The sequence below is a fragment of the Eurypyga helias genome, unplaced genomic scaffold (genome assembly GCF_000690775.1).
Source record: "Eurypyga helias isolate BGI_N326 unplaced genomic scaffold, ASM69077v1 scaffold28222, whole genome shotgun sequence".
In the NCBI taxonomy this organism is placed as follows: domain Eukaryota; kingdom Metazoa; phylum Chordata; class Aves; order Eurypygiformes; family Eurypygidae; genus Eurypyga; species Eurypyga helias.
This window is the reverse complement of record NW_010236989.1, coordinates 29,307-53,960: the sequence shown is the minus strand read 5'-3', so window position 1 is coordinate 53,960 and position 24,654 is coordinate 29,307. Positions and strand designations below refer to the sequence as shown.

Genomic DNA, 24,654 nt, shown 5'->3' with positions numbered 1-24,654 from the left:
ATATTCCCCAGGGGAAGGGGGAAGCTCATTATATCATACTAAGCACGTGTTGACCATATTGAAGTCAGCAGGTGTCCCTTGAGCGTAATGACCTAAAATTAATTGTAATAAACAAAGAGCACCGGAATCCTTTCCTATCTGTGTCTGAAGAATTCTAATTAGGTGGACTCTGCAGCTGATGGCCTCTCGTTTTCTGCAGAGACGTCACCAGGCTCACGCTAAGGTCACCTATTTCCACTGCTTTGGAAGTGCTCTCGGGGGTGCAGAGCACTGAGATACATCAGGGCTGCAGTCAGCAGCGACGGAGGAGAACACAGACTGAGAAAACCATCTGATGTTAAAGCAAGAATACGGTAGAGCTACGCATCATGCGTACGTAACCCCTTTGGGCAACAGAATTCAGACGTACCTACTGCTCTCTTTTCTGCTCCTTTTGCCATATGAAAACACCGGAGCACCGGCAGCGCTGAGCTGGGCTGCTCCTCCCAGGTCTGCGGCCCCGGTGCTGCTGGCCAGCCTGAACGAAGCGTCACGCGAGCAGAGAAGGGGCTACGGCGGGGGCGAAAGCAGCGCTAACAAAGGCGGCACCGCTGACCCCAACGGAGACATGACTCTGCCACTGAAGGAATAGTCTGTGTGAGGGATGATGGAGACTTTGGCAGCGGAGCGGATTCCGCAGGGGGCTCCTCCAGCGGCGTGGAGCACTGTGCGAGGAGGGAGGGCTTTGTTCAGACCTCCAGAGCTGCTCCTGCCTTCGCGGGCATTGGATCGGGGGCTTCGCCCGCGGATCCTTTGGTTCCCCGCATCCCGTGTAGTGCTAGATTGTGTGTGGCAAATACAAGGACACCCATCGTTCTTGACATTACCACTCGTAACTAGAAGGAGCCCCGGCAGGCTCCCGCTATTAATGCCTTCGAGAACTGAAATGTAGAAGCAGTTGAAACATGCAGAAGTCAGGGGGCAACAGGTAAGAGTGGCACTACATGAGCTCTAAAGAAAAAGTACACAGCATGGGATAAAAGCAGTGAAGAACAGACCTCGATGTAGCTCCCAACAATGCCTTGTGTTAGAGCGGAGCAAGGAACACTGCTTTCCAGCAAGGGTCCCCTTCCGAAGGGAGGAGTATCCTTGGTGCTGACAGAGCTGTGGAACAAGCAGGATGGGACACTGCGATTTGTAGCAGGCTTTAACCAAAACCCCCTTTTTTGGTTAAAACCTTTTTAACGCACGGGAACGTGAGCCTGCTCAAGTCAATGAAAGGCTTTTCACTCGGTCTCAGGACAGACAATAGTAGCTGATCCTGCTGTCTTAATAACCAAAAACCCACCCAAACGAATGAAAGCGTTTCTAAGAAAGATCAGCCCAAGCCCACTTCCGTGGCGCGCAATCTTCACAGCGGTCTTTTCAGAACAGCTCCAAGCACCGCAGAGCAAACGCAATGGCAGAGAGGAGCTGGGGCTGCTCTCTTGGCAGGCTGGGAAGCTCACTGACGTTCAGGTCTAGGAACATCGATCAGATTGCAACAGGTTTTCTTTCAAAGTAACATAAAATGGGTATCAAAGGCTCTTCTAATGCCATGAAAACCCGAGCTGTGTAGGGGTTTCACATTTTTTTCTTTATTTGCTGAATATATTTCCATAGTTTATAAAGCAGCGTCTGTGGAGGTCAGGTAGTTAATAACCAGATGAATTATCATCTCCTCCAGTAAATCAGGAGCTGTTAGAAGAAGGCCTGTGCAAAGGGTCAAGTTTAAGTAAAGCTGAAGAATGATACAACCATACAGATTAACAAATATCTATTACTTGAGTCCATCCTCGTTTCCTGAGGATGTCCAATCAGGGCACACCCACGATCGTAGGTGTCGCGTCCGGGTAGGACTGCGTGGCAACATAAGGAGCTTCGCTGGACATTCTGGGACTTAGGTCTTCAGAAGTTAAACTGGAACAGGTCTCACTTGTGAAGTCCAAAACTATTTGATTTTCAAACAACAAATAAAAGTTCTAAGATAATCAGATCTGAATTTTAATTATGACTTATGGTAAAATAAAAAGGTAGACAGTAGTTGAGATCTTAGATAGTCTCAAGAGTGGTTTTAGATTAACCTAAGAACAGATTAGGAATTTCCAGAATCCCACCAGTGGGAGAAAAACCATATATATAAATGCATCCTGCAAGACTCACTGGCTGTTTGTCCAAGGAAATACAATGAAGCCTGGAATTGCTCCCTTTTGCACAGGCTGCCAAGTGCTGCCAGGAGACGCTCTCCTTCAGCGTGCACAGCCTAAGAGCCTGCGCTTCACGGTAAAGACATCTCAAGCGAATAAAGTCACAATTACGGTGTCATTCTTTACAACTGCCCGATGCTTCAGCTCCAAAACGTAAACTTGAGAAGGGAAGGAAACATAAATTCTTAAGGAGTTACTAAATTATAGCTTTTCTTTCTCCTGTTTAACTGGTTTATCTGCATCTAGCATTGATGTCTGCATTATTGTAAAGTGCACACCTTCTATCTTTAAAGAAGTGGTTGAATGACACTGTTAAACTGTCAATAAGTAAAATATTAGGGCAACTTGGGTGCTGAAGAGAGCTTCCGCGATGACTTAAAATTCGCAGTAGGATGGATGACTTCAGCAGCGACCGCAGGCAGGATCTTATCCGCCTGCCATCTCGTGGCAGCTGCTGGGATGGTCTGGCGCTGGCTGAAAACTGATGTTTTAGGGCCCTAGAACTGGTCCTAACCTCTATCCTGCTGACTGAAGTTAGGAAGATGGTTAACGAAAACACTGTGGCTCCTGTCTGCAAATAACACACAGAAAATGCTACATTCTCTCCGGAGAAATCCTACGACGCGTGAGTGGGTACAGAAGAAGGAATCCCAGCACAAGCATCCCCCAAGGCATTAACCGATTGCAGTGCCAGACCCGACAGACACGCTCAGACCCTGCTCCGAGTCTCGTCCTGACCCCAGACCTGCCCGCCTGGCCGCTGCTGGCTGGCAGCCCTGAAGCTGACCTCCTCCAGGCCTTTGTAAGCCCCTGCACTAGGACAGGGGGAGAAGACCCACCTAAACCTTCCCGGCTCTGTAATTCTCCTGCCGGTATGTTCTGCCTCATCTTTTCCTCTTCCCAAACTGAGCAATTTAATCCAGCCTTCTCTCTCTGCGACTGCAGGAGGTACAGGGCCACGTAACCTCCCAGACCGATGAAAAGGGTGACTTATGACCCCGCTCCTCCAAATTATCCATCCGCAGATCTATGGATGCAAGTAAGTTCATGCATTCAAGCGCTCGCAGTCAATTAAACGGACGTGTTTAGGTGCAGCTCCTTGACAAGTTGGGATCTGGGCAGCATTCAGTCAATAGTGTGCAAGACTTGGCTCTGCAGGGTCAAGGCCTTGCTCGGGAAGATCAGGCCAGGAAAATAGAGTGGGAATCAGAAGTGATTCAGTCCACGTTATGCACCTAGTTCTTCTCCACTTGTCCCCCCAGGACATGGGAAACACTCCTGGACAGTAGCAAGCTTAAAGAGTACAAGCAATACCCCATTGTTCATATAAAAATTCGTATTATGCTTATGAAATACAGATTTTTAAAGGCTTTCAGATGAAGACCCTGAAGCTCCAAGCACATACGTTGCTTTTTCTGCTCGAAGCCCCCTTTGCCCGAGCGTGCTGGGGAAGGACGCGGATGGCAGCAAACCGCTGCTGGGTCCGCAAAGGCAGGAATGTTTTCACTTATTTGGCCCTTCACGTTTCTTAAAGAGTTGTATTTATGTAGCATGCAACTTTATGAAGGTTTCAGGGATTTTTAAGTATTTAAATACTCCAACTGTATTGGTAACAGATGTTCAATGATATATTTAATTTTTAGTTTTACTGAAAATATCATGTATTTTCTGTAAAATATAACTCTGAAAGAATGCCTAAGTGTACTGTACTTCCAGGAAATGTATGTGAGCCTTTCAGCTACTGCATTAAAGTGTTCTGAGAGTCTAATAGGATTTCTTGTTTGCCAAAAAATAGTGCTTTCAGGACCACAATCTTTTGTGTAATCTCTCTCTCACAGGACAGATGGCATCATTAATTGCCTCTACATCAAGTTCGATTTAAAAACCTGTGCTTAAATAATGTTAAAGTTGTGGTACATGCGGACAAAGATAGGAAATATTAAGGTAAAATCAACTGGAAACACGGGAAGAAAACCAAGACAGACCAGACAGGAATAAGAGGCCACACAAAACACTGACTGGTTTCATATGTCCTTGTCCACGCCTGGGAATGTCACAACCTTGGTAACCTAGGAAGCATTTCTGCCTTTTGGTGAAGCGATTGGCAAAACTCCCATCGACTTCGGTGGGTGAGAATGTCATCCCTTTATCTTTGTAAAGCAACTTTCCATGGAAGTTGTCCAATGTGGCTTATCCCCAGCCCTGATTACAGTGCCTATGTAAATACATTTTGGGAGTGAAATGTGACGGTGACGTGTACTTCAAAGCCACTGTTATTCCAATTCTCTGGTTTACCAGTCACCCACCAGTGGTATCAGCTACCAAAGGCCTGACTTTAAGTCTTCTTTGAGCTTAAAATGGAATATAATCATCACAGCCCTGCCAAAGAGCCAGCTTTTGCCAATAGATCCCACATGCTAACTCCGTGGGTTTAAATACAAGCCCTGTGTTTAAAGCCTTCTCTCACACCACTCAGGCTGTGACTTTCAGTCGCCTGTGAGAAACAGAGACTGGAATATGTTTGAGTGCCTGCAGCTGCACCGTCCTCAGGAAGTCCAGCCCCACTACACAGCCTGGCTCATCCAACACAGACACATTCCCTTTGACAGCTAAACGTCAAACAGTGAGGGTCCTAACTGAAGACTGGCGAAAAAAACAGTGTCCAAGGAGTGAAAAAACAAGGAGATGCATTGGAAATACAAGAAATAATTGATGCTGAGATGTTGGATTAACATCTGTATCCATATGCTAATTTTGAATTTCCGTAGCTCAACAATACTATTCAGCACTGACCATAAAGAATTTGCACACTTTCAAAATTATCTCATTTTCTTTAGTCTTCAAACACAAGCCCACTACCAGAACACTGAGAGCTCAGTCTCTTCACCCAGATTTTACTTCACTTTGGTTTATTTTAGCCTGGCATTACACTTTAGGTCTGCACGCCTCTCATAATATTCAATCCTACTGGCCAATACCAACCACATTTGGAAGAAAGTAAAATTGTCAAACATATGAAATTCCCATGAGGTTCCTAAAATAAGAAGTGGGGAGAGGAAGGAGACCTTTTTAAAGGTCTCTTAGCAACCTTACCATGGGAAAGGCTGCAGGGTGAGTTCAGCTGGGGAACACATGGGAACTTAACTTCAAGGCCCAGATCTATGGGAAGCCTGGCTTCACTGGTTTTAAGCTCGTGCTCTTATTTTTACACAGCGTACAGTATTCAGCAATGCCCTTCATTTCGTTTTCACAGTGTCTGACCGGTGAAAGAATTTAATAGATGATGTTGTGACAAAGAAATCTGACATTAAAACAAATGCCAACGCCCTGCCGTGGAAACGTGCGAGAGTAACGTTTGGTTACAAGCGATGATCAAGGCTGATCATCAACATTCATGCCAGGGATTCAATCTCTTCTTCAAATCCCTTCTTTTGCCTATTCGTTCCTTGGCACCGAAAGCTCTGTGTGTGTGGACAATATCCTGCAGCACTTCTACGATCCGAAGTTCAGTACTGCGCTACAAGGGGCAGTGGCCGCCCCCCTGCTCCCCTGCCATCCATCGTGGGCGGCGGCGGATCCTGCAGTCAGTACCCCGCTGCTGTCCTGATTTATTACTTTTTATGTTGTCAGAAGTGCTGATACACCTGACTGTGAGGTTTTGCTGATAGGCTGCAAGCCCCGGCAGGGAGGACTGGGGTCACTTGAGTGGGTCTGATTTTACCTTTTAGAAAGACCCCGTTACTCATCTACACAAAAGACTCTCCTGGGCAGGATTCCACGAGAAAGCATTTATTTAGTCCCTTCCATTCTGCTCCGTTATGTCTGCTCTAAGTCACACAGTGCTCCAGCACTCCCAAACTGCACCAGCTTCCTAGCAGCATTTTCTTTTCTGGGCAATTCAAGGTGTCAGTCTTGGAATATCATTACTCAAAATGCTGTATTCTCCAGTCTAAGCTCCCCAAAAGGCCACCCATCTCTTCCCACATCAGCACAACCTCTGCCTGCAGTTAACATACCCACAGTGTATGGGGACTGGGAGTACGATGTACTGTCAGACACTGTAAAACTGAATTTTGTAGGACCTGGATCCACAGGTCTGTCAAAATATCCCGAAACACTCTGAAGCAAACAAACTGCTAAATGTGTACACACTGCTCTGCAGCAGAAAGCGGCGCATGGCCTCAGGCTGGAGGGTGGGAGCTGGAATGGTGCTGCCCTGCTCTGCCCTTGATACCACGTGTGCAGGAACCCTCAGAGCTTTGATAGACCGAAGGGCTCTGATAAAACCACCCAGGAGCCTGTGCAGCCCACGGGGAAGACTCATTAGGACAAGGATCTAGAGAGGGAATTCCACAGGAACACTCATGCTGGAGGTAAAGAGCCCAAGCTATCACATGAGCCCATTTTAAGAAGTCACCACCCCTGAGGTGAGGTGGCGTGGGTGCGCTGCACTCGCTGCTCCCAGGCCCCTACACCTGGGAAGCAAAGCCGGTTCATTCCCATCCCGCACCCATAGCTTGAATCACGGGCACTGCCAGGTGCCACACGCTGACCTCAGTCTGCACGGTGATACCGGGGGACTGAGTCTGTCTGCCAGTAAATTCCTCTCTCAAACATTCTAAAAGCCAAATGGAGAGGAGAAGTGGTTTGAATGAGCGTGTTTTCCATTCACAGTGAACGGATATCCCAGTCAGCTGTTCTGTTCCAGCTGAGAGGCAGTAGCTCCTGACCCAGGGCTGTAACTTCTGGGGATGTGATAACTGGACTGCTTTCCATTCCCACTCTCTGCTCACGTTAGCCATAACGACATAAACCAAATGGTTCATCACTACCATCCTCTCTGCTGTGAGACACTGTTGATATCCCCTCTTCCTCAGGTTCATCCTCAAACCTCAGATCGGCATTCTTACAGCCACTGGGTTACTTGAAGAGTACAGTAATCCCTGTCATCGTTTTTACAGAGCAAAATGGAAAAGATTTGGAACACTGAAACTAAAGCCATCTAAACATCTTAGCCATAAGACCACTGCCTGTAATCACCAGCTTATGCACAATGCACTTCTCTTAGGGAAGAAAAAAGAGAGTCATTAGAAGGAATTAAAGTACAATTTTCTTATTAACTCAGGTTTGAAAGCAGCCTTCCAGGCTTTGTTGGTTTGTTACTCTCCAGGCTGCCGAAAAGGTTCCTCAGGACCACGTGGCAGATCAGGTCTACACGTTAGGCTGTTGTTAGAATAACTGTGCTTTACCTCCCTCCACGTGCCTTAGCAGTAAGGTGTGTTCAAGAGGGCAAAGCTCTCTCCTGCTATCAGTGGGAATCGAGTAGGAAAGCAGAGATTTCATGCCCGCGGGGGGAGAGCGTGAGGTAACGTATCCGCCCCACTCACCTGCTGCTCCATCGTTTGTGGATGGACGAAAGTCACAAAATCAACCGAGAAGTAACCGAGCACGCCTCTCGATTTACAGCTTTCTCCGATTTTTAAGCAGAGTGAATTCAGAACTGCTGGATCAACAGAACGTTGTGGAATGGTAGTGCCAGATGATCGCAAAGGGCCATCAGCGTGGAGCTGGTCTCCAGATGACACTATTTTTATGTTGCCTGTTGGCTCTATCAGCACATCCACCGTAAGGTTTGTGACATTTTCGGAGAGCGGGAAGGCTTCAATCACACCACCTAGTAAGAAATGAATTAGCTGTTAAGCTAGTAATCAAATTCACACGCGATGCTCTTCAGCGTGCATGGAATGAACGCATCCAGCCCTCTTCTGCTCAGACATTGCAGGGAGGACTGCTACGGAGATACAGCAAGTAAATAAATATAATGTGAGCAGCACAGCTAGAACCCATGAATCTCTCAGAAGAGAAAGAAGATGGCTCATCCACTAGAGCTCCGTATGGTTCAACCAGTGCCTTTTGAGTTGCAGATGCTTTGCAAGCAGTTCCACACGGGCTATGTCACATATCTGACAGGAGAAATAAGCTCTTGGGTAGCACGAATGTCCTACAGCCCAGCTAAATGCCAGGCCCAGAACAGCACTGAAATGCAACGCCGGGACCTCAGGGGACTGGTATTTCCTGTTGTGGAGGAATCTTGGAGATTCCAATCCATACAATGGTCTGAGATAAACAGTCTGGCTTTTGGTATTCATCTGGATGAGGAACTTGGTGTGTAGATGGGAAGGCTTCGAGGTGACAACTTCCAGCAAGGTTGTCTGTAGGAAAACCCCAAACTGGTTGGCGTTCTGGATTGGCCTTTACACTGCATATAATGCCAGAACTCTTTTAGTTACAACAGAATCACAGAATATTTTAGGTTGGAGAAGACCTTTAAGGACATCGGGTCCAACCGTTAACCCAGCACAGCCAAGCCCACCACTGCCCCATGTCCCTGAGCACCTCATCCACCACAAAGCCCTCCTGGGATGGTGACTCCACCACCTCCCTGGGCGGCCCCTTCCAATCCTGACAGCCCTTTCCAGAAGACATTTTTTCTAATAAACTAATATGTGATAAAAATCTGTACTACAGATGACAACTGGCATTATTTTTCAACAAAAATACTTTGAAAGCTTTGAATCATCCTTGACTCTCCCACACAGAGACAGATGCATGACATGCACATGTCCATTACGTGCAGTACAAAATGATGGCAGGGCAGAATCACCACAGAAATTTCCCACCCAACCACAACTGCTCCATCTTCCCCATCCAAAATCTGACACAGAAATACAGGACGTTACAGGTCCGTGCAAAGCCCGCTCACAGATACACCGCTCTGCAGTGGTTAGACGAGGGTTGATCTGCACTGCCTCGTACAGACAGACACAGGCTCACTTCTGAGCTCCAGGCCAGTTGGGTACCGGCCAGCTTTTAGCCAAAGGTGCCCTGGGTGGGTTTAATGCAGAAAGCCCCGCTGAGGACTCGGCACCACGTGAACAAAACTACCCAGCTATCGGACTGGAACTCATTCATAGAATCACAGAATGGTTTGGGTTGGAAGGGACCTCAAAGATCATCTAGTTCCAACCCCCCTGCCATGGGCAGGGACATCTTGCACTAGACCAGGTTGCTCAAAGCCACATCCAGCCTGGCCTTGAAGACATCCAGGGATGGGACATCCACAACATCTCGGGGCAGCCTGTTCCAGTGCCTCACCCCCCTCTCTGTGAAGAATTTCTTCCTGATATCTAATCTAAACCTCCCTGATTTCAATTTATACCCATTACCCCTTGTCCTATTACTACAGGCTCTTGTAAAAAGTCCTCTCCCAGCCCCCTTGTAGCCCCTTCAGATACTGGAAAGCTGCAATGAGGTCTCCTCGGAGCCTCCTCTTCTCCAGGCTGAACAAGCCCAATTCTCGCAGCCTTTCGTGTTCTTAAAGATGAAGATGTTCTTAACATCCTTTCATATTCTTCTGGTTGGAGGGCAAGAGAGAGCAGGGCAATGGTACAGCGAGGAGTCTGTGCCAACGCACCGTAAGGGACGAGACGGCACTGCGTCACTGATCCTCCATGGCAACACCGCCTGCCTGGAAGGCAAAAATCAGGAGAAAGCTCGGCTCCTCTCCAAGGCAGTTAAAGGTCACGTGCACATTTTGCTTTACGCCACGTATGTATGTAGCATCCAGAGTTTACATACAGCTCCCTTCCTGGTCTGGAAAAGCAAATCTCGCAGACAGCTGCTCACCAGCACCCAGCAAAGAGGAAATAGGCTCACCATTACCTGCGTGCAAGCTCACATGCCAGCATTTCTGGCAGGGGGGTTGGAACTAGATGATCTTTAAGGTCCCTTCCAACCCAAACCATTCTGTGATTTCCTGAAGGAGCCCTTTGCCAAATGTGACAGCCTCCAGGAGTCACCCAGGATTAAGGAGTTGGGGCTCATTGACTGAGAATCATGGGAGAAAGGTAATCCAGGATTACCACAGGTGAAATGCTTGGATAGGACATATGAATGGTAGAACAGTTGCCTATGATTCATTCGTAAATGAACATCTGAAGCACAACGGAGAAATAAAAGGAGCTAAATATTTAAATGGGCCCAAGATTAACAAGAATATGGCATGCAATATGGTATAATTACTCCTTATAACACTTAACAGCGACTTTGCAGTCTTATTTACCTTGACTAAGAAATGTTTGGAGGAATTTTTCCCATGTAGGGAATCGTTTCTCATTGACTGGCTGTACGTGCTGTGCTAAAAGGCCCGGCAGCTCCTGGGAGATCTTCACCAAAGCTGGCTCCTGCAGAAACAAATTAAATAGAACCACAAGCAATTTTACTACAGAAATGAAAACTGCTTGTGGGGTGATTAAAAACCAGGCCTCCAACAGGCAAAAAAAAAAAAAGGAAAAAAAATGTGGTTACTGTTTACCCACAGTCAGGAAGCCTTTTTTAATTTTTCTGCTTGCTACTCTTCCCTCCTACTGAAAGCTGTCCTTCTCCAAAAGACAATCCCCCCGCCTTCAGTACAGCACCTATCTCATTATAATTTATATCAATAATTTGATCTGGCAGCCGAAAAGGCTCAGCACTCGGCAACTGCTTCGGGATCGATACCAGCGGTCAACAACTTCCACTTGGTTTATATTTTGAAACTGAGCATATTGAAAGAGTCACATATGCCAGAAATAGTTGTATTGACTCCATGTATGAGCTGTTATATCAACCCAAACACCCTTCAGTCATACTGAAAAGAAGAGGAATAATCAACCACAAGTGTTTCTAAAGTGGGAGATACCCTTTTACACTCTCCAGCCTGGAACATAAATTCACAAGTGTGTTTGTGCCTCTTTTAGGTAGAATTAGATTCATCATGCTATAGGAGATAAACTTGCTTCTTCCTGGTTTCAAATTCTTTACTGTATCATCACACACAAACACAAAACCACCCCATTAAATACAGAAACTAACTGCATTGCTGTTACTGTTCAAAACCGTCCCAGAAGTACACAAGCATATAAAGTGCAAGGACCCTGACTCTATTGCTTCAGGCTCCTTTTCTTGCTGCTTCATAAGCGTTCGCCTGCTTCCCCTGGGTCTCTTTGCATCTGTTTTACATCTTCTCTCTTCAGCATCCCGTGCTTCAGAAGATGGCCAACCGTCCTCCGGTCTTGGCAGTGTCCTAAGCCACAGTCGTATTATCTTGAGCTCTGGAGGAACGTGATAAAACCTTATGGCTAACATCTAAGAATAGGAAGAAAATAGATATCTATTTTTCCAGACCAGTGAGTTTTAAGACATGGGCTTCATCATGTATGTTACCAAAAATATTAATTCAAAATCCACTGACTCTGATTTATCTACCAGAAAGAGGATGGGGCGATGATTAGGGCATCAACTTTGCATATAGCAGACCCAGATATATCTTGTTCCTGAAGACAGCCTGCCCGTCGCTTCGGGAAAGCGACTTTCTGCCTGTGCCTCAGCTGAAATGGGGATGATTGCGGTCCCCACCTGACATGGAACTGAGAAAAAACATGCCTTAAAATATTGAGGTCCTTAGATAACGATGCTGATCTGGGCTACATGGGCTCCCTTCGTCTACTAAAGAGAAAAGTATGTTGTTGACTTTAAACATCTCAAAAAAAAAGGTTAAAAAAATTAGTCAGTATATCAATATACCAAGCAACATGACCTTAACCTTACAGCAAAAACAAAGGACCACATAAAACGTGAGATCCAGTTTCAGAATTTACCCAGATTCCGGTCTTAGGCTGCTCATTTCCTTACAATCTGTACAGAGGAATTTAGGTTTTTGACAGCTCAGCTGGCTAAAACAGAGCAGCGAGCGAGTATCAGTTGGCCTCATCTTGACTGGCATTGAAATATTGCTCGGCCAAGGAGTCACAGGAGGAGGTGGCTCGTTGCACAGTGACAATAAATGCCGTTTGGAGAGGGGATGTGAGCCATGGGGGATGTCAGGGAGTTGCTGACCTACAGATGAGTCTGCACCCATCAGCGTGTTCAGCGATACCTCTGTCGTACCCAGTCTCATCCCAGAGATCTAATCACTTTGGGCATTGTGCAATTTAAACAGAAATATAAACCCAACCAAACAAAAGAAGATATACATGAGATGCAGTGGCTGCCTGAAAGAGTTTCATAAGTTACTGAGGAAAAAAACAAGTAACCCTTGCTGGACGTGTAGCAGCACTTGAGAGTGCAGTGACCAAGCTTGTGTAAGCGAAGATTAAACCACGGGCATGTCAACTGGGACACAGTTTTCCATGGCAGCAATTCCAAGAAGGTGGCCACTCCAGCTCTGAGAAATATCAAGGTGTTCACAGAAGAAGGTCGGGCAACTGCTTCTTAAGGATCAGCACCTGGAATTCCAGTTAAATTTTTTTGCAACTGTAAGCTCTAAAAAGGCAATAAACCTGATTATAGGGAGTTTTAGTAAGCAAATTCAAGCCTGGATCCAACACTCACTCATGAAATCAAACTTTTAAAAGGATCAGTGCTCGGTAGGCTAATTTCATTTAAATTGGACGGTATCTCCAGCAGAGCTTACCGATGTTTTCTCTCTTGATGTGGCCCAAACCAATTCAGAATCAGAGGCTCAACAGAAACCGGGAGCATTTGTTCAAATCTTTCAGCTGATGTTTCTTAGCACCAGTTATAAAGGAGCAGCCCATATACTGTTTACATCATGTAGAAATCTTTAAATCCATCCAAATAGCTTTTTCACCTTCTTATAATAATGAATAGGCATGAAAAAACATTACACCTTTTCCCCCCTAAATATAAAATAGTTTCTCACCCTTCTGCAAGCTGAATTTTGAAAGGTTTTCTTAGAATGGCAGTTGCAACAAGAAATTAGGACCAAACGTGGCATATGTTGAAGGCACTGGTAGGAAAACTACTCGAGACAGATCAGTCAGCAAAGAAAAGCCTGTTGAGAAGACAAGTAAATAAACAGAAAAAAGAAAGAGACTTAGAAACGGGAAGAAAGACCTGGGGACAGAAAGAGGCTGCAGAGCAGAATGCATGAGAAAGACCTAGGGCTTGTTCACTAACAATCAGATTGAAAGGAAATTATTTAGACCTTGTAAGCAACTAGAGTGAAGAAAGTAACGCCAAATAAGTAAAGCTGACTGGGCCAGAGAAGAATAAAATCAGCAGACGGATCCTCAGCAATACAAACTGCCACATCTCTGCTGAAGTCAATGAAGCTACGGCAATTTATGCCACTTCAACGGCGCTGTGGCAATTCATACCGTTTATGCAGTATATCCTTTACACGGCGATCAGTGGAGCTATGACAACTTATTCCAGCTGCCTGGATGTGAATTGGCCCAGCCTCGCTTGTCCTTCTGTTCTCAGTGACACCAGCAAACATGGCCATACTGGAAGAGTCCAGCGACTGCTGCCTGACCGTCCAAATAACCTTCATTATTTCCTGTTTTGCAAATTAAACCGATTTGATGCTTTTTTCTAATTCAGACAGGTACACGCTGGCCAGAACCACAATGTACCGCACTGAACAAAGCAGTTTCAGAGGTTTATAAAAATGGAAATGTTTTTGGAAATGATACGCTGAAAACCCTATCTACTTAAAGTTTGCAGCCTGATTTAAAGCCCAAGCATTCAATTGTTAACTGCAAATTTTAAAATTAAAAAGTGCCAATTTCGCCTTCCACGAGCTGGAAAAGGATGTTCTGATAGAAGGTAACATCATGTAAAACAGCCATCATTACCAAGTAACACAAATGTTTTTCGTATGTAAAATTGCTTTGTAAAATATTTGCTCCATCTGCTGAAAGTAGCAAAGACAATTTTCCCTGATAGCTAATGGCCCATTTCAGCTGTATGGCAAGCGATTCACCGTGGCTGCGGCTTGCATTAAGTAGAATGGCGAAAACAGTGCACAGAATTCTCCACTTATGCAGTATTATCTACTCACTGCTTCCTGAGAGCCCGTCCCTCATTATCACGGCCTTCGCTTTGGATCAGCACACAGGACTAGGGTTGCTTTGACTCAAGAGGCTTTTTGTCAAACTGAGGCACATATGCTATGCTTCAATACAAAAGCACAAAACAGCCACTTTCCTTGACTACAAGAACAAGAAGGTTAGTTCTCTTTCAACTTTCCAGCACTTAAACTGCTGTTCCTTTTTTCACACCACATGGGGCCATGGTTTTCACTTCTGGCTCATGCTGTCACTCTGCACGCTGAGGATTTCAATATATAAAGATCAAGCACTCCTTTTAATTCTAAATTCAACTACATACACACACGCACAAAAAGAAAAAAAAGGAGAAAATCCCCAGTGGCCTGGTCCAAAAAAACCCTCCCAATTGCTTGTTTCATTGTATATTTGCTGCTTACCATACCCCTATTGAAGAGCTCATGTTCACACTGTGCCCTCGACTACTTCAACATCTGCTCACAGACCAATAAACAAATAAAGAACACGGGGTTGTTTGGAAAGAGAGATCCTTCCTGTTTTCCTCCGAACACTCCCGAACTGGCTGCAGCAATATGTTGCAAGATCCCGCTCTGTAGATGTCATCTCGCAAAGCGCTACCTGCGGGGAACTCGGAATCACTGCAGCCTGTGCTCCCAAGAATCTGCCAGAATGAGGAGCCTGAAAGCTCCCCGAGCTTGTCAGGTAACTGCGTGCTTACGCACAGCACGTTAATTTGAGATTGGGACGATTTCATTAAATATTTTGCTTTCTTACTCCAAAAAAACCACTCCGTGGGCATTGCTATTTCTCCCATAAGAGTGCATCTCTGGCAAAGTCGCAGCCTCCGTTTCTCAAGGTTCCCCATATCTACCTCCCAAGCCAAGAAAACGTAACACAACTGCTAGAATCTTCAAAAATCTCTCTTTTAGAAAAAAACCTGTGCATTTCAACTGCAGCATTTGTAGGTTCAGGACACGGGGACGTTAATCCTCATCACAAAATCAGCTAAGTAAAATCTGAGTGCATCTTTTCTGCATTCTGAAGAGGTCCCTGCAAATGCACAAGCAATTCGGATGCCCCCAGGTTAATAACATTTTCCTAACTAATTTCTTTTTCTCTACTTCAAATCTTGCCCACTCCTGTTCACTTGCCCTCCCTCCTGGCTCGTGTCTCCAAAGAAATTATCCTAACGACTTCTGAAAATCTGATTTCAAAAAGCAGCCAGAAAGCACAGAGATAATCCCCAGTCACTTCCCAGGAATTTTCTCTAAATTGCTGAGCTGTAACGCGAGAGGAATTGTCAGCCCAAACCTGCGTTGCACTTCACAAACAACACGCAGTTAAACTTCTTTTATTCTTGGAGTTGCCAATGTGTTACTTTTTGGATTTTAGCAAAATAAACATTTTTAAAATAATCCAAGCAGCCGTTTTATTGGATGCGGTAACATTAGTGGATTTCAGATTTCTTTAGTGCTCTTGCTTTATCCTCTCCTTCCACACTGTTATTGCTACAAACTGGCACTTAAATTCAATTGATTCAAAATATTCTGGATCCATATGGCCTAAAACCCTGGAGCTGAAGTTCTGATATTGCCTCACTGCTGTTTTCTAGCATTTGCCTCTACTCCAGTCCCCAGATGGTGGAAGTAACATTTAAACCTCCTTTCCTCTGCCTTGTACAATAGACCTTGGCACCATTTCAACTGTTTACTCCGGTAATTAACAGCACTGATACCACAACAATTACAACTCCTACAATCTTAACACAATAATGCTATGAATTAGTGAGAGCTAATGGCTGGAAGGTATAGTGGTTCCAGACTGCGAGATCTGTGCATTTTTAGAATAAAATAAAAGGTACAAACAGCACGCTCGCGGTAGACAATGATTACCTAGTAATTAGTTTACACAAAGCTTCCTATTTAATGGCAAAACGCTGTAATTAACGCGTGACAGAAAATCAAAGGGTACTTTGTAAGCATATGAAAAATTAACACTGCAGGCCTATAGCTTTATGTACTGATTAGAAGCATATTAAATCAATAGGACATACAAACCAACAGCTTGCATATCTGATTATTGCCAGTCTTAGGAATGGATATCATGGCTTTAATTTAACCAAGGGATATAATTATCGTGCTTTATTTCACTTCAGATTTGAGGATCACCTGAAACGTCACCACGGCAGATACACAGATACATTAATAAGCTGGATACGAGCACTACGGCCTGTTTGCAGACACGGTGGATATTTAAACTCTTCAGGATACATCGCTGACAGATCACTAGGGAATAACCTGCAGCTGTACTGCGTTATAGGGTATCAATTTCTCTCTTCAGTCTTTGCGCTCTCTCTCTTCTATTAAACATCTAAACAGTTAGAAGAAATATTAAAAGCCTCCTAAAATGCTGCAAATGGATCTTCTGCTTCTCTGTTAGAGTTCCTGGCCCTCTTCAGGCTACAAAAATTATCACCCCAGCAACTGCACGGGTCTAACAACAGCAGCAGAGTCTGCTTGCTGAAGAACCCCCTCGGCAGGTGCTGCGACCACTTCAATAGCAATTTATTCCAGTTTCAGTTCGTGGGGCTGCCCCCGGAACAAAGCTGGGGGTGTCACAAAAGGTGATGGGAGCGGTGAAAACGAGAACGGGTAGCGGAGAGGACAGGAGCAGCGTCAGGGAGCTGTTCCGTGCTCAAAGGCAGGCAGAATCGATCGCGTGCCGGCAATGCCATGCTTCTAAAATTACGTCTTCGACAGCATTACGGCTGGTTCTGTTTTGACGTGTTTCTAAACGTATGCTCTGTACTCTGAATTCCTTACTTCAGCAAAGAAACAAGATGTGGCACGCAAGCTCCAGGTTTCTCACAGCGAACACAATTCATTCAACCAGAAAAGAATCTGCTCACCACTATTCCTGATATCTGGATAATCACAAGGTTTATCTAAATTACTTATTACAGGATTTTTGAAAGTTGACCCCCCAAAAAATTAAATTTAAAGGAACAGCCAGAATTTTGCAGCATTTGATCTTGGCCATTGAAACTGTAATTTTCCAACAGCAATCAATGCAGGATCCTGCAGTCAGGGTGGGAAGATCGCTTTATGCCACTCAGACCAAAAGTTGGATTTTCTGCCTTTGTCACCTTTTGAAAAGATGTTTATTTCCTCTTAGATGTTTTAGTGAATGAACCATGATGGAGCCTATAAGGAAAAGAAACCGTGACAAAACACTGCGACACACAACTGGAGGCAGCAAGATTCCAACACTCTGCCATTTCAAACAGCCGGCTGCCCAAGCGCTTTAAATAGCTTTTTTCTTCTACAGCAGATACCTAATGGAGAGTTCTGCAACGGTTGTGTAGCTGTGGCCAATTATAATGGCTTATTGAGGGAATATTTGTTGCTTCTTTTTCTGTGTCTTGTCCTATTCTCTTGTGCTTTCAGCTCTTTTCCGCTTCATCCCCACATTTATCCCTTTTTTTGTCTTCATTCTGACCTTCGTTATCTTTAGGAATGCTGATAGGTAAACTGACATCATGTTGCTGGTCCTGGTGGTTAATTAAGAATCGCAGTGTAATAAAAGTTAACTCTAAAATTAATTTGACTGTTAATTTAATCGAGTGATTCAGATCCTATTTAGAGTTCTGTAGCTATGCAGGAGGGCAGGATCCCTGCATACTCCTCTACTATTTTATGTAAAAGGAGGGCTGTTAAAGGAACAAAAAAGGCAATGCTAACAGGAAGGGAAGCCCCGAACCTTGTCCGACAGTGGTCACAAGTGGGTGCCCAGGAAAGTATGAAAGCAGGGTGAGCACCCATTCCCCGGATACTCTCCCAGCCTCCGACAGTTTGCAGCTCAGAATCCCTCTAAGCCAGAAACCGCGTCAACGATAATTACTGTTTTTCCAGGGATTTACACAGTCTCCCAGCAAGGGTCCATACAAGTGTAGGTGAAATTTTCCAAAAACTGAACTGCTGGCTTTCAACAGGAGTGAGATACCCCGCTTCTTGGCATACTTGGGAATACCATATATTAATAAGTATTATGGATCTCTTTCTCCAGATATTCCAAACAGGCCCTCATGCAATTGTCCCACTGCTTTTTGGCCTTGTGATTGCCACATGTGCACTCGCGGAGGCAGCAGTTGTCTCGATATTGAGTATCATTAGGATCTGGGCCTCAGGATGCAATTTTTTATATGCTGACAGATTTCAGCAGTGCGCAGTAGGATGAAGGCCTCAGAGTCTGAGAATTCTACCCTTTATGCAGTAGCAGAATAATTGTTCAGATAACTCAGAGGCTGCATTAAGTTAACAAGGTAAAAGACATCGATAATCCCGTCCGGCACTTTTGTTTGCAATGAGGAATCTAAAATCAGTCTCGTTTTTAGACGGAATAGATTTTTACACAGTTCAAACTCACAAACTACATTATTTTTAATCTGTTGCCTACTACATACCAATGAGGAAAATCTGGGTATCGTGTCTTAAACTGCTATGCAAATGATGCTATTTGTAAGTATTAACATAATTTAGTGCTTACAGTCATGTTCTCATTTCTAATAATTCTACCAGACTGGAGAGTCTTTTCACTGTACTCTTAGCCTGCAGGATAGTCTTTCATCAAGAAGCTGAATTTTTTAATAACCTGCCAGCATACGTTTTGTATGTGGCAGCCTATGCCGATGACACAATGTCTTCATTATCAAAAGAAACAGGTCTCCATACTGTAATAGGACATTAAAGCATGCCTGTGCTCATAAACTAATGCTTTGATGTTTAAATGGGTATCATTACAATGGTATTCCTTAACAAAGGATGATTTTAATCCTCTGCTCTCAATGGTAATACTCAGCGGAGGCTGCAACTCATTATATATAAAAAAGGTCTCCAGTTCTACAAGAGAGCTAAACTCAGAAGGCACAAAAATTTGAACACACATACTCAAACAAGGCGTTCAAAACGGCTGCAGGTTTCCCACTTTCCAAAGCCCACTTTAGTACTGGACTGGATTTATGGAAGTTTTCCTGCTGGAGCTCAAATACATTATTCTGTATGTATTCCCCAACTTTGAACAAATATTTACGTTTAAGGGCTTCTAACGGGTTGATTCCTGGCTGCCCCAAAGCTCAACATAATCGCAGTATAAAAGGAAACCAAAGCCAGGCAGTTACACCTGCGCGCTTTATGCGGAGTCACTTTGCCACACAAGAATTACAAAGGCACGGGAATGCTAATATTAACACTAGGATATACCACTTATACAGGGAATTTATACCAGCAAAGAACTAGACTGGGTGAATCGCATCTTCTGCCTGACTCAGATGGTGGGAGACGGATCTGGGTACGTTCTGAGCTTTACGTCCCAGGGAGCTCAGTGGCCAGACGGTGCTTCCACTGGGATGGCTCTCCGGCCATACTGTGTCTGACTCGTGCGGAGTCAGGGATCAGAGAAATCAGCCCTTCAGCTCGGTAGGATAAGCTCTGTTTCATAATGTGGAGTTATTCTGTAGTTGTCAAACGCAACAGAACTGTAATCGGCACAATGTGAAATTTTAATATACAATATAATTCAATCAAACACAAATTTCAAACCAGTTCCGATTGAATTTAAAAAATCAAAAGAGCTGTAATGAGTAGTTTATGTAAATTAAGCAATTCTTTCTGGATACATTCCTTCTGGCTTTAAAACCATTACATTAGGAATGAATTTGGCACAATATACAGAAATATCAAATGCTTATTGAAATTAACACATTTAAATACCAATGAATATTTAAGCTGGAGATAGTTCTCTGAATGCCAGAACTAAGGAAGTCTGGTTTCATATGGATTTTTAGGCGGTAGAAATATATCACCCTACAGCTCCCTCAATCACGTGGATGCTTGGGCATCTACTAGTGCATGAGTTCATGACAGACTGCTTCCCTTGGTTATTTATAGGATCTCCCTCCTTACCTAAACACCCACCGTAATGAAACATGCAGGAGTCTAACGACCTCTGAGAACTCAGGTGTTCTGTCTTAGGCAGCTGAAAGGTTTAAAAGTTATTAGTGAGGGAAAACATAGAGAAAAAATAATCCTTAGAGAACCAGATTAAAAAATAATCAGTTTGTGATTTCAAACTGAACAGTATCGTTCAATCATATTAGTCCAACACTTTTGTTCCAGTAATTCCAAGTTTCTACGGAAATGTGAGGGTCTGGGGGCTGTGAGGCAGGAGCCCAGCAGAGTGTTATGAAGCCACGACAGCAGAGAAGCCACCCTCCTCCTTCCTTACTTACACGTGCCCGCTCCCGACTCCACCGCTCGGGGCTGTATCTCCGACGCTCCTTCTGAACCCAGTGGTAGCATTTCAGGTGCGATATAATATCACAATAGGCAGTGCCGTTTCCTCCAGAGTGACCGTCCGCTTTAAACAGCCAGCGCCGCACGTCCATGTTGTCAACGACCAGCTGGCTGAGAACGCCGATCAGCTGCGGAGCGACGACGCAAAGGTGTTTTACACCCTCACAACGTTAAGTCACTCCTCAAGTTAGATTGCCAGTTCTCAAATATTTGGGCTTGAACTTCATTTTCTAAACAGAGTTTCTTGGAGATGCTCGTGTTGCTACAGTTAGCTGGGATACGCAGCGAAAGCAGCCTCGAACAGATGTGATGAATCATAGAATCACAGAATGGTTTGGGTTGGAAGGGACCTTAAAGATCATCTAGTTCCAACCCCCCTGCCATGGGCAGGGTCACCTTCCACTAGACCAGGTTGTTCCAAGCCTCATCCAGCCTGGCCTTGGACACTTCCAGGGATGGGGCATCCACAGCTTCTCTGGGCAACCTGTTCCAGTGCCTCCCCACCCTCTCTGTGAAGAATTTCTTCCTGATACCTAATCTAAACCTCCCTGATTTCAATTTGTACCCAAGAAGAACCTGTGGCCTTCATCCTGTACTTGAGTCCGCTTGTACAACTACCAAACAGCACCCCAGCACCTCTGGGCAGTGGGTGAAGCTGTATTCTGCAGAGAAATCTGCCCATCTGGGCTTTTTTGTCTATCAGGATCTTCCGTTTTGGATAATCAGTACTGCTCAATAAATGTTTGTGACAGGGAACAACGTGGGACGGAATATGCTATTTGCAAAATCTGAGAAACAATTGTGCCAGATTCTAACACCAGCCAAAACATCTGTGAAATTTTCCTACTGGAGAGTACATTAGAGGGTTAGGAACGTAGGAAGGAGTTACCAGGCAGGCTTTATAAAAATGCTAATTATTTATTTGTGTATGCACACAGATTTAAATGGCTTTAAAATGCCTTTTGCCCAGCTGGTGCAGGATGCAATTAGCTTCTTAGAAACGCAAATGCCTTTGAACCTGGTAAAATTCTTATCAGATCTTGTTGCATAGGCTAGAGCCTTGACTGTTTTACATAGTGATTTTGGGGAGTTTTGTTCATTTTCCCAAATGTTGACCTAAAATACAATTACATGTGTGTTCCAGATGCCGTTATTTGTGACTTTTGAGAATCACGTAAATGTGTAATGAACAGGATCAATAATACTGCAAGGACTGTACCAATCAAAGAATTAGGTGTTATCTTTAAGTGCAAATTGAATTGTGCTTTAACATAGTGTCACCTTGCTTTCATTATTTAACCTAAACCGTCAATATTTCATACAAGCAAACAACAGAAGTAGAAATTCCATAACACTGTAGCATGAATCGAAAGTATTAGTCACATATATTATTTAACAATAAATCACTTGTTTTTCAGATCATTGATCATCTATTTATTTCATCTACTACAGAAGTTGCAATCTATTTGTGTAGCTTAGATTGCTTTGTTTTTTATTAATCACCTTTAATGCAGAAAACAATGTGAAAAGCCTCTCTAAGCAGTAGGAATACCGACAAACCAGGGCACTGATTATTCTCCTGTATGAGCTCTAGCACCACCACAGACACAATTTTTAAGAAATCGGTATGGATCATACTTAGGACTATCATTGCAAATTGCAAAATCAGATTATCGAATGAAATACTGAGGCACCGAATGCTAAATAAACACATGCAAACTGAACACAGTACAGAAAACTCTTTCGCCTTGTAATTTTAGTTTAGTGACACTGTGCTCTTCTCTTACTGGTAATGCTAAATAGATAGGTGAATTCAGCAACGATAAGCTGGATACCAGGTAAACCTTCAGTTGCTCAGCGACCATCAATTTGAATCGGCTGACTTCCCAAGGGGAAGAAATTTTTCCTTCAGCACACAGTTTCCCAGAAAAACCTGTTCTATTTTCAGCCACTGGTAAATCTCCTATGCGTTACATTGCGGCCATGACTTCATCCATGGAGCAGCAACTCAAACTGCTCGAAATATTGGACCAAACGCCCTTATATATTCTCAAGACAGACCATGAGGAATACCAGAGCTACTGTGTTGCTTCCTGACCAGGATACAAATTGCATTTAACTGGTCAGACAAGACCCAAAAAAGGACCCAACCTCATCCATGATTGAATCAAACCCAGGTAGGGTCTGATGAACCCGGTCACGGCTATTGCACAAAGTTTGCATCCTAGCAAGTGAAAACAGGGATCTGCACGATGACACATCCCAGACCACATCCTGCTTACCTGTTCCCTGTCGTAGATGTCAGATTCTCCAGGAGGGGTTGGCACACAAGCACTGGCAAAAATACGTTTACTTCCAGACTTGGTACTATAGAGATGAGCCACTTCTGGCACCGAGCCTAATATAGGCACATTTAGCATGTCAGCCACTGCTAAATCATCTTTGTGGGGAACCCCTCCGATAATGTAGGCGTCCCTGCTCCGGATAAGATTTTTTATTCTTTTGATTGTCTTGGGACTGTACTTCAGCTGAGTGGCGAGGCACATGCGATGCTTCTGTGGAAAGATAACATTATTCTTGTTAAAAGGTGTTCTTTTCTATTCCATGAACCTAATTTATAATGTTGCACACAATAAATACATTATTAATAGCAGGCTGGGTTATGACCTATCCTGTAGCTTAGCAGTTTAAATTGATAAAAGCTGTTGGGGTGAGGCTCCATAATCGTGCACATCTTTAGTGTGTCGGAAATGGGCTCACTGGGAGTAGAACTAATTACTACACATCTGTATTTATTTGATCCGTGCGGAATTATCCTTCTGTCAGTCGGCAGAGAGGCTGGTGGCCTTTGGATAATAGTGATTCATCTCAGCAACACTTCTGGCATGGTTTAACTCTAAAGCTCCTAAAAATCAATACAAAGATGAAGAAAAACCCCTATAGCAGGGAATGTATTTCACCATATAGTTCAGCAGTGTTTTAAGCGATTCTCTGAGAATAAAACACTTTGATTTACAAAAGCTTTCACTGATCACATTAAATTACTGGGGATATACATTTCCATTACAGAGTAGTTCTGATAGCTACTGTAAACGCCACTGCAGAGCACTCGGGGAGAAGGCAGCATTTTTGTTGTTTGAAGTGCACTGGTTGCAACTTTTTGGAAGGAATTTTTCATTTCTTCTTAAAAAGATCTATTGCTGAACAAGCTGGTCGTGACAGATGCTATAACCTCTAAATTTAAACCATTAGTCATGGCAGGTGAAACCTCAAAATTATTTTCTACAACATATCCCATGCACAGCCTGCAGATGACCCGATTATCTTTCCGAAGGCATAGGCAGAGGTGCACGGAGGCTGAGATGCACAGGATGGACATGAACCAGTAACAGTACAGGAGACATCCACTCCAATGGATTGCCATAAGCAAACTACAGTCGTTAACAAGAAGAAACTTCACATTGAGATTTTGTCTAATTTAGGCCCTAGTGAGGAAAGTATTCCTTTTCGGGGTAGCATAAATACTGGATTTGCTGTGGTTTTCCAGGACTGGAGAATATCTTCCTTCAAAGTCCTGGATGCTCCATCATGGGAACTAAAGTATAAATCCTGATTCCAACACTTGGATGGGGGTGATTGTTGGATAGAGAGATGAGGGAGCCCCTGCAAGTGGACAAAGGGAGTCCCCTGTTGTCAGTTCCTCAGTGCCTTCTCACACCAAACACGCAGCTCCTAGAAGTGCCCAAGTCTCTCTTTACAGAGTCAGACATACTGCGAGGACAGTGAGGATGTAAATCAGAGACATGAGATATTCTTCAAAGTTCTAGTAGGAAAAGGAGAGGGACAGAAGTACAAGTGCAAAAAGAACAAACAGGTTTCCTGGAGTCTTTTTCCTTCCATCAGTTTTAAAACAGACTCTTGATGCTGTGATTCCTTTGTTTCCTCTCTTGGACACTGGTACAAAAGCAGGGACACAGCCCGTTCTGTTGGACGTGTGGCAGCGTTCTGCCACCTAGAGAAGGGGATCAATTTCCAGCCCCGGTCACTTGCTCCCTGGGGCCACGAGTAGTGATGTAGGGACGAGATTTGCTTTGTGTCTCTCAATAATGGATTTTACAGTTAATTAAGGAGTGCAGGAAACAGGCTGTAAAATCTAGTTCATTCCTG

The 24,654-nt window shown here is 44.2% G+C and overlaps 1 protein-coding gene across 1 annotated transcript in view; it reads right to left on the bottom strand.

The window, feature by feature from the left end:
• Window positions 1-24,654, bottom strand: part of IQCH (IQ motif containing H) — a gene marked incomplete at its 5' end in the record, with an annotated part of 64,930 nt that overhangs the window by 11,540 nt on the left and 28,736 nt on the right. Inside the window, 4 exons of the mRNA XM_010147313.1 lie at window positions 7,613-7,899; window positions 10,348-10,468; window positions 20,424-20,615; window positions 22,770-23,042. Of these exons, the coding sequence (XP_010145615.1) occupies window positions 7,613-7,899; window positions 10,348-10,468; window positions 20,424-20,615; window positions 22,770-23,042 (873 nt within the window). The remainder of the gene's footprint in view (window positions 1-7,612; window positions 7,900-10,347; window positions 10,469-20,423; window positions 20,616-22,769; window positions 23,043-24,654) is intronic.